The sequence below is a fragment of the Peromyscus californicus genome, unplaced genomic scaffold, assembly GCF_007827085.1.
Source record: "Peromyscus californicus insignis strain IS unplaced genomic scaffold, ASM782708v3 Scaffold_21__1_contigs__length_65335640, whole genome shotgun sequence".
Taxonomy (NCBI): Eukaryota; Metazoa; Chordata; class Mammalia; order Rodentia; family Cricetidae; genus Peromyscus; species Peromyscus californicus.
In genome coordinates, this window is record NW_026294514.1 from 14,089,585 (window position 1) to 14,100,400 (window position 10,816).

A 10,816-nucleotide genomic window follows, 5' to 3' on the forward strand; every position below is an offset into this window, starting at 1 on the left:
CCGCAAAAAAAAAAACCTCCCTCCAGTTTCTCACCACTTTGGATTTATGAATCTTCTGTGTGTCTTGTACGTCATATCATCTTATTGATCCAATGCTCCTCTCTGATAATTAACGGCTTTTCATCCGTGTATCCAGTTTGCATTTCTCTTCTGACCCCTGCTCTTCTTCCTGGTGAGCTGTCTGCCTGTTCCTCGGCTGTCGGTTATGTGGTGGATTTCTTCCTGTTTATAATCCCCTTCCCCAGAGGCTCACATACTTCTCAGGTTTTAGCCATGTGCAGGTTTTAAACTTTCACAGAGTGAAGTCTGGCTTTTCCTGCTCGGCATCCAGATACAGCGGCATGCTTAGGAGGCCTGATCGGTTGTAAGATGACCGAGAGAATGGCCGGTGGCGACTTCGTCACTTTACATTCTCACTGTCTGTCCTAGAAGAGCCTTTGGGGGACCGGTGTTGCGTTTGTCATGCTCGACTAACTAGACTTTGTCTTTTAGACCCTCGTCCTTTATGCCCTCGGCGTGGTTCTTCAGGACCCCAGCACTTGGCCGTCCCCACACAAGTATGAAACAGTCTTATGTCTTTTTGATTGCTGTGTTTGTGTGTATGCGTATTTGCATTCCTTTCCAGTGGTTTGAAGAGAAAACTCAGTATGTGGTAACGATGTGACAGAGGACTGGGAAGCCACTCCACTTTTGTCTGCTCTATTAGCTAAATTTTATATTCCAAATGTTTTTTTTTTTTTTCATTTTTATTTTTTGTGGTTTTTTTTTTCGAGTTTCTCTGTGTAGTTTTGGTGCCTGTCCTGGATCTCGCTCTATAGACCAGGCTGGCCTCGAACTCACAGAGATCTGCTTGGCTCTGCCTCCTGAGTTCTGGGATTAAAGACATGCGCCACCACCACCCAGCTCCAAATTGTCTTAATAACAAAATTAAAGATGTGTTTCTGTAAAAATAAGTATGCCTATAATTATAGAAAACTAAAATTAGAAAAAAATTTTTTTTCTCAAGACAGGGTTTTTCTGTATAGCTCAGGCTGTCTTGGAACTCAGCCTGTCTGTAGACCAGGCTGGCCTTGAACTCAGAGATCCACCTGCCTCTGCCTCTCAAGTGCTGGGATTAAAGATGTGCACCACTATTGACAGCAAAGTTTGAAATTTTTTAATCTTAAAAAAAAATCTATGTGAAAAATGCCAGGTTTTCGATAAACTTTAAGTGAGATATGAAGGATCTAGCTGAGTATGTTGCTCATGTGCAAGGCCTGGATTCCGTGACAGTACCATAGGGGGAGAGAAAGAGCAGGACCTGCATCGGAACTTTTGACATTATTGCTATTTCCAGAACATTCAGAGAAATTGAAAATGTTAAAAGAAATAAGTGGAGCCAGGTGTGGAGGCACACAGCTGTAATCCCATCACTTGGACATATAACATGTCTTTCTCTGTCCACTAGCCAGCTCCCAAATAAGGACATGGAGACTTCTTGTTAATTATGGAAACTTGGCCTTTAGTGTAGGCTTGTCCCCAACTAGCTCTTATAACTTATTAATCTGCTTCTATTAATCTACATTTTACCACGTGGCTTTTTTACCTCTTTTGCTGCACATCCTGCTTCCTCTGCCTCTGGCTGGCAACTCTGCCTTTCTTCCTCCCAGCATCCCTCTCTGCCCAGAAGTCCCGCCTATACCTCCTACCTACCTATTGGCTTGTTCCACAGCAATACACCTTCACACAGTGTACGAATATCCCACAACACTGGGGAGGTGGAGGCAGGAAAAGTGAGAGTTTGAGGATAACCTGGGCTACATGTCAAGACTTTCTCACAAATATCTCCCCTCACTCCCAAAGGGAATAGATGCTAAGTTGTGGAAGTCATTTTGAGGTATTAAATTTAGAAGATATAGAAGATATAGATATTAGTAGTATAACTGAGAGCTTCCTAAAGCTGGGCACTTCCGTATTCATGGGAGGGCCTGTCTCGGAAGGAAGGAAGGGAGAGAGACAGGATGAAAACAGTGATCTTCAGACTCAGCTCTTTTGGCTTCAGCCTTGGTTCATTTCACCCAGGAACTGTGTTGCCGCCCAAGGAACAAGCCCTGCTGTCTCAGCCCTTTGAGCAGAGTGGGAACAATTCCCGCCTCACAGGTGTGGGCAAGCTTAAAAGGATGCCTGGTAGAGTACCTAGCAGAGCACCTACTATGTAGCAAACGTTTGATAAGTGTGCATGTGCAGCACTCAAGGCCAGGTGCTATGCTAAACATTTTGTTTGTTTTTAATTTAATTAAAATGTAAATACATCATGTCCTCCCTCCCTCCGCTTCCTCCTACCCCTCCCATGTTGTCCTCCTCTTTGACCATTGTTGCTACACCTGCGTAGAAATGAATCGACATGGAAACCCAACCTGTTGAGTCCGCTCTGTGCTGCCTGCATGTGTGTGCTGCTAAGGCCACTGGATGTTGGTGCATCAGAGAGCTCATCCCCAGAGGACACTAATCCTCCTCCTCTAAGCAGTTGTCAGTTGCTTGTAGCCCCTCATCTAGGGGTAGGGCCTGGTGAGATCCCACCCCCAACCCCCCACCCCCACCCCCCGCCCTGTCTCAGGAATGTCAACTGTTACTGGAACTGTTTGGGTCTTGCTCAGGCAACCATGTTGTTTCATGGGCGTATCTTCCCCGTCATAACTAGAAGGCGCAATCTCAGCGGACTTCCTGGTCCCCTGGCATGAAACATTTCTCTTACCTGATGCTACTTAATTCTCTCCACCGACCCTGAGCTGAGTCTTCTACAGCTGGAGGAATTGGTCAAAGAGATCGAATTTACATAAGGGTGCAAAGAGACAGGATGCCAGCTGTTTTGACCACTGTTGGCGTTTGCTGTGTACGCAGCTGTGAAAGACACGTGTAGACACCCTACATAGGACCTTCTACAAGACAGATGAATGCAAAGGATATGCCTTTTGGCATATTGTAAATACTGGTGTGTGTGTGTGTGTGTGTGTGTGTGTGTATTTATTTTGGTTTTTTGAGACAGAGTTTCTCTGTGTAGCTTTGGAGCCTGTTCTGGATCTCACTCTGTAGACCAGGGTGGCCTCGAACTCACAAAGATCCACCTGTCTCTACCTCCTGAGTGTTGGGTTTAAAGGTGTGTACCACCACTGCCCAGCAAATACTGACATTTTAATAATCTGTAACTTAGCTCTTAAATGTGTTCATTACAATCTAAAATACTCCTGCCTCCTGTGTACATGGAAGGATAGGCGCTCTCTACCAAGTCCACCAGCTTCCAGCTCTCCACCAAATCCACCAGCAAGTGTTCATGTTCCTCGTCTCTAACACAGCATAGAGCTTTTAAAAACATTTGTGTTTGAAAAGAACTTCCATGTTTCTTTTTTAATGTTTCTACTTCTCTAACAGCATTTGACAGGGAAAGTTTAAAATAAGAGCCTTTCTTAGCCTCTTTCACTTATAGCAAATATGAGTACAGTATAGTTGGTAAATAGAATTTCAAGGCTTAGATGCCTAATTTGAATTGGAGAAACAATGTGACCTGCTACATTGCTGGATCTGAGGAAGGTATTTTTTTTTTAATCTACTGTTTAGAGGTAACATATTTAGAAACAGCAAGAGATTAAATGTCTGTGTGTTCAGTGGCTTGGAAGTATAATAAAGTATAATGTGACTGCAGTAGATTTAAATGGTTACAGCCTGTGCATTGAGTGTTGATGTTGAGGTGTAAGGGGGACCGTTATGATGAACTCAGATTTTCCTTTTAGGTTTGATCCGGATCGCTTTGCTGATGAATCAGTGATGAAAGTGTTTTCTTCGCTTGGCTTTTCAGGCACGTGGGAATGCCCAGAACTGAGGTAAATGACAGACAGCAGTGGGAAAGGAGAGATGCCATTCTCACCCGCTCAGAATTAGATGATCTCTCTTAACCAGAGTGAGCAATCTATGTAATTTTTAATGTTGAATTTTTAATCTTAAATCACTCGTTGACTCTCTTCTGGACCAGGTTTGCTTATATGGTGACCACGGTGCTCGTGACCGTGCTGGTGAGGAGACTGCGCCTTCTTGCTGTGGAGGGACAACTTTTTGAGATGAAGTATGAACTGGTCACATCTTCAAGGGAAGAAGCGTGGGTCACTGTCTCCAAAAGATACTAAACATTTAGACATTTTAAGTCTTTGTTAAGTAGATGAAGGGAAAAAGCCTATTTAGAATATGTGCTGGTCCTTTTACAAACCTAGTATCATTTTGTAATGTAAACCCTATTAGTGAAGTAAATTTGGATTTTTATATATCAAGATTTCTTAATGTGTGATATACATTTATACTCATTACAACAATATATTGACAATTTTAATAGGAAAGTTTCATTTTCTTTTAATTTGTATCATTTTCTAAGCCATTATTTTTAATCTTGATTTTCTTAGGTTGATCTCTCAAATGAATATATTATTAGTATTTTTTTTTTTTTTGATTTTCAAGACAGGGTTTCTTTGTGTAGTCTTGGCTGATCTCAGAATTCACTCTGTAGACCAGGCTGACCTTAACTCATAGAGATCCACCTGCCTCTGCCTCCTTAGTGCTGGCATTAAAGGTGTGCACCACCACCGCCCGGCTCAAATGAATAATCTTAGAATTCTTTTGTGTGAGTTGGAGAATCACATTTTCTGAATATTCATAAAGAAAAACAATGTTACCTCTTTTTACATTTCTAATAAATCACCTATCACTCTATTTGGGGACTGCTTTTGTTTCCTGAGTATTAATTAGTGTGTCTTAATCATTTTAATTAGGTTTTAGTAATTTCCTAGACATCGTCTAGTGTCTGCTGTCTTTTCTCCTTGCTTATCAGCGTCCCTCCCAAGGCTTGCACATGGCTTAGCATTTCAAGCAGTTTAGCGTCAGCTGGGAATCGCACGCTGCTTCTGAGTGTGCTTCAGAGCCCGCGCCCCTCCTCTGTGACAAGCTGAGGTGACACTCGTTCCCTTGCGCTGGCAATCTCAAAGCATTATGTTCAACTCTCCTTCTCATGCAGAGATACGGAACTCCTAAGTTGGGCATTAATTATGATGCCATAATGACACACCGCACTTCAGTAAGAAAGAATTAAACGCTAGCCGGAAACCACAACCAAATTGAGGTCGGAGAAGACAGCAGGTGGCGAAAGAAATTTTCAGCCTTGGGGCTGGAGAGATGGCTCAGTGGTTAAGAGCATTTGCTCTTCCAAAAGACCTGGGTTCTATTCCCAGCACCCACATGGCAGCTCACAACTGTCTTGGAGCTCCAGTTGCAGGGCATCTGGCATCCTCCCACGGACATACATGCAGGCAAAACACCAATGCACATAAAAATGAATAAATTTAAAAAAATTGTAAGCCGTATGGTAGACAAGGAAATATGCATATTACAGGCAAAGGGCTCACACAGACTGTTAAGGATCTGGGAACGTGGCTCGGTGGTAAAGCACTTGCCTTTCATGTGTTGCCTTGAGTTCAATACCCAGCACCTTGAAAACAAAACAAACAAAAAATCAAAACAAATAGGTTAAGAAAAACACCCAGTAAGATGCATGGACAGAAGAACAGAGAAATGGCTGATGACTATCTGCAGCAGTGTTCAGTCATTAGTAAGCACAGCGGTACTGAAGTCACTTAGGGAATATTTTAAAGAATTGTTCTCAGTATACTTTAGCACTAACAAGTGTTGTTGGTTGGTTTTTGCTGTTTGTTCTTTGGCTCTTTTGGGGGGGGCCCACCACCTAGCTCCCAAATAAATCACACATGGAGTCTCATTCTCACTTACGAATGCTCGGCCTTAGCTTGGCTTGTTTCTTGCCAGCTTTCCTTAGCTTTAAATTATCCCGTCTGCCTTTTGCCTCTGTGCTGTTTCTGTTTTCTTCTGTGTATCTTACCTTCACGCTTACTCCGTGACTGGTTGTGTGGCTGGGTGGCTGGCCCCTAGCATCCTCCTTCTCCTTCTTCGATCACTCCTCCTTCCTTTTCTTCCAGATTTCTCCCTCTATTTATTCTCTCTGCCCACCAGCCCCACCTACCCTTTCTCTGGCCTCACTGTTGGCCATTCAGTTCTTTAACGCAGCTTCACAAAGTTAAACAAATGCAACATAAAAGAAGGCAACACATCTTTGCATCACTAAACAAATGTTCCACAGCATAAACAAATGTAACCCATCTTAAAATAATATTCTACAAATAAGTGTTATTTTCAATGCTTTATTGATAGCATTTTGTTTTAGTTCATCTTTTGTCTTGTCTTGTGCTAAAATGATGAATTTCCTTTCTGCTCTTCTACTGAGGGGCACCCCAACCCCAGATTCTTTACCCCACTTCAGCTGCGGCTGCTGCTGCTTGTTTTTGTTTGTTTTAAGAAATCCTTTTTCTGGGTCTGCAAGATGGCTCAGCCAGTAAAAGCACCTGCCACCAAGACTGATGACCTGTGTTTGATCCAAGCGAGACCCACATGATGGAAAGAAAGAACTGATGTCACAAGTTGTCCTCTGACACAATACACCCACCCCCACACAAACAAAACAATTAGGCATTTACAAAAATTCCCTTTTTTTTGTAAACATTTGTTTTTAGACAACTGTAGGAAGAATGCCAAGCAGAGAAAGGGATTAATTGCAAACTGGTTATTTTTAACACCACTGAATTTTTGTTTGTTTTTCAAGCAAGTATGTGTGCACACACATATACACACATACCCTAGTTATTGAGTTATCCTATGGTGTGTGTGTTGATCAGATAATTGCAAGAACTATTTATGACCAATTAACATAGAATTTAATTGCTTCGGCCTGCCTCCCTTTTCTACTGATTACAGATGCATAATCAAGCTGTAGCATTTATTTCTAACATACACACATTTAAATTATGAAATATATTCCAAAACTTTCAGTGAAATCTGTTCCTGGTTACTATTATGTCGTTTCTAGACGTTGTCAGATTGTTAAATCTGGCCCCTCCCACCTGTATTTCCTGTGGTTTGAGTTTTGTGTTGTCCAGGTTTAGTGGGTAGATTGGAAACTGAAAAAAGGATTAGAGTTAGCGATTGATATGTAAACCAGGTGTCAGTGGGATCTGCTGAAATAAGGGTGATTTTAAAGCAAGCGAGGCCTGCTAAGCAATTATCAAGGCAAAGATTGGGTCCCTGACTAAGCCAGAGGGGAGCCTGGCATAATTGTCAATAAATGAGGTGGTGTGGAATAACTAATGACCAGCGGTGTGGAAAATGGAGCGCAGAGGAGTCAGCTGAATGAGCCTGTTGTGCCCAGTTACACAGTTAACTTAAGGAATAACAAAGTCTTTTCTAGAGTCTTTTTTTTCTTTTAATGGAAATTCTGGGGCTAGAAAAGTAGCCCCAGATGGTAAAATATTTGCCAGGAAAGCATAAGAACATGATTTAATTCCCAGTACCCATGTAAGTCCGATGTGGTGGCATCCCTGTGTAATCACAGGCTGTGGAGGCACAGACAGGCTGAGCCCTGGGGCTTGCTGGCCAGCGAGCCCAGTCTAATCTGTGAGGAAGGCCAGTGAGAGACCCTATCTCAAAAACAAGATGAATGACTGAGTAATAACACCTGGGCTGTCCTTTGGCCTCCACAGACACCCAATTTGCGCGCACGCGCACACACACACACACACACACACACACACACACACACACACACAAAATAGAAATACCAAAAGATTAAAAATGTAGCTCAATGAAAATACCTGATTAGCATTTTTGAGGCTCTGGGGATGAACCCAGTACCATATACACAAAATGTTTAGGTTTGATAGCATGAGTAAAAATATATTGTCTCCTGGCTCTTTGACCTCATTGTCACTGGTCACAAGATTCTTGCAGGACTCGAGTTTACTCTTAACAAGGCTTTTTAACTGATAATAAAGTGATATGGAGGATTGGTTCATGAGCCCCTGTAAGGGCCACTGTTAACCTGTAAGCCCCATTTGCCCAAGGATAGATAACTTCCTGGAATGCTGGCAGCTGCTGTTTCTGGGAGATAACAAGTCACATGTTCTCATTCCCCTAAAATTGGTTGACCCAACTGCATCGGATGTGTTGATCACATGTAGCGGGAGGAACATGGGCAGGAAGTATGTCAGTATATACGCTTGTCCCTCATTGGACCTGATGGGAAATACTTATGGTTTACCTTTTTAAGCCTCTGCAAAATGTGACTTGTCATTTCCTGGGAACTCCAGAATGGTCCTGCCAGAGCCCATCATCCTGGCCAGTATTTAAAGTTTGCCTCAAATTTGGCTCAAACATGGTAGAACTTGTCTTCTTCCCACAATTCTCAGGTTTAATCCCCTACCCTAGCTAAGGAGTTATTGACAGTTAACAACGGCTGTGGAGGGAGCCATTTTTCTTCAGTGTTTAATCACTGGTATGTTCCTCATGCTCCAGTGTAAGGTTCCGAGAATCGATGAGGAAAACCCTGGACTCAAATAGTATGCAAATATTCCAGCATGTGGGGTCACCACTTGTAAGAAATGGCCACAGGGGACAAAGGCCTGCAGGTCCTTTTAAGCATGGCTAGGGAAATCCCAGGAACAGCTGTTACATGAATCCATTTTTTTTTTTTCCGTATTTGGGCATATTTGGGCAAGTCCAGGCCTGTTTCAGGGGGTTACAGGAATGGTCCTTTTTTTGGTCATTGCTTTGAGATACTGTGGGACGGACTCAGGCCTCGTACCTGCTCTCTCCCTCATCCTCATTGTCAGGGTGTTGGGAACCAAACTAGGGTCTTCTGGGAAAGGTTCAAGGCCAGCCTCGCCTACCTAGTGAGACCCTGTCTCAGAGAAAAGAAAAACCCTTTGGAGTCAAACCATTGCTTCATTATTAGTGTATGAACAAGAGGATCAGATTCGGTACCTTACCAAGGAAGACAAGGGTGCTCATTAGGAGAACGGGAGAGCTTTCAGAGTAAGAGGGAACATAGCTGAAAATCGGTTTCACTGTTAGCAATATCAGCCATTCCTATGAATTGTTTAATTACACTCTTGCATTGGGTGTGTATAGTTTTCACCATCCGTTGCTTATGTTGCAAGGTCATTGGCTAATAGATAATTGACTTGAAAGCTTAACCGGATCTTCCAAGTATTTGATGGCATAGCCGGACCAAAATGGTAGAGACAGCCACCTAGGTAGGACTTCTGGGAATGGCATAAAAGTAATAGGCTTTGCTCTTTGGATATTTCTTGCGTAAGGTCTTTGGAAAATATGTGCTTAAGCCTAGGCTGCTGTTACAGTCATGGGTTTTTGTAAAGCTTTCAGAGTATAGATTCAAAAGGAATTTGAAAACAAATTTTAAAATGTTCTTGATACAGAACCTTTGAGGGAGAAGCAAATGTGTTTTGAATGCTAAATTTACTTAGATTTAAAAATACATATCTCCTAGCAAAGTTGCCATGACAACCTTCCTTAATGTGTGTGTAAATTTTATGTCTGTCTCTCTCAGGTTTTCATCTTTTCCAACAGTGTCTAATCACAAGAATTGGGCACTGTGATGTTTCTATATGGGTGGTACCCTGTGGAAATCATATAATTTTGGAAAATGTGGATCCAGTGACAGGACAGTCCTGTGGCATGTGAGCCTGCCAAGATTAATGTCATCTCTCTCTCTCTCTCTCTCTCTCTCTCTCTCTCTCTCTCTCTCTCTCTCTCTCTCTCTCTCTCTCTCTCTCTCTCTCCCCGGTCATAACTGATCTGATTTCAAAGAAAAAAATTTAGTATTGGAGGAAATCCATAGTTATGTTCTGCATTTCTGTTTCTTCTTATCTAAGAGATTTAGAGGAAAGTCCTAGAAAGTTTGGCAAATGGTGATACAGCTTCCCTGAGACAGTCTAAATGCACTCTAGTTGATGTCACAGGGTGTCTCCAAAGCACAGGTACTTCACCGTGGCAGGCATGTGCACAGGGGTGAGCCCAAGCTGCTGCTGGCCCGAACTCCAGCAGGAGAGAGAGATGCTCCCATCACATCTCTCCTTCCACTCCGAGTTTCAGGTGTTCTCACTCTCAAATTCCAGTTCGTCCCTCAGGAGCAAGGAGAGCAGCAGGATTTGGGAGGGAATTTTCACCCTCAGTTTTAGTGTTACAGATTTCTTTCTTTTCTTCTTTCTCTTCTCCTTTTCTCCTTCTCCTCCTCCTCCTCCTCCTCCTCCTTCTCCTTCTCCTTCCTTCTCCTTCTCCTTCTCTTTCTCCTTCTTCTTTTTTTAAGACAGGGTTTCTGTGTAGCCCTGGCTGTCCTGGAACTCACTTTGTAGACCAGGCTGGCCTTGAACTCACCAAGATCTGCTTGCCTCTGCCTCCCAAGTGCTGCAATTAAAGGTTTGCACCACCACACTGCTTTTTCCCCCCACAGATTTCTTAAGGAAATGACTGATAAGAGCCTAGGTAGTCCCTTGTACCTTATGGTAACAGTAACTGAGACTATTATTTGTGAACTCAACATGAGAACCTGGAATACTGATATGTTTGTTAAAGAGCTGTATTTGTGTTTTTCTTAATTTTTAAAGAAATTCAAACTGAGCCAGGTGGTGGTGGCCAATGCATTTAATCCCAACAATAAGGAGGCAGAAGCAGGTGGATCTCTGAGTTTCAGGCTAGCCTGGTCTACAGAATGATTTCCAGGACTGCCAGGGCTACACAGAAAAACCCTATCTTGAAAAAACAAAACAAGCCAAACAAAAAATTCAAACTGGCCATTTACTTCTTGGAAGTTATCAAAGTACGAAAGACAGACACTAATATATTTTCTCCTTTTTTCTTATCTTAGGTGGTCTATTCT

At 42.6% G+C, this 10,816-nt stretch overlaps 1 protein-coding gene across 3 annotated transcripts in view; it reads left to right on the forward strand.

Annotated features, from left to right (window-relative positions):
- Positions 1–4,734, forward strand: part of LOC128117580 (cytochrome P450 20A1) — a 47,893-nt gene extending 43,159 nt beyond the window's left edge. For all 3 annotated transcript variants that reach the window (XM_052749586.1, XM_052749585.1, XM_052749587.1), the window contains 3 exons: positions 493–557; positions 3,768–3,857; positions 4,007–4,734. In XM_052749586.1, the coding sequence (XP_052605546.1) occupies positions 493–557; positions 3,768–3,857; positions 4,007–4,157 (306 nt within the window). In that variant the 3' untranslated portion in view covers positions 4,158–4,734. The remainder of the gene's footprint in view (positions 1–492; positions 558–3,767; positions 3,858–4,006) is intronic.
- The last annotated feature ends 6,082 nt before the right edge of the window (positions 4,735–10,816 follow it).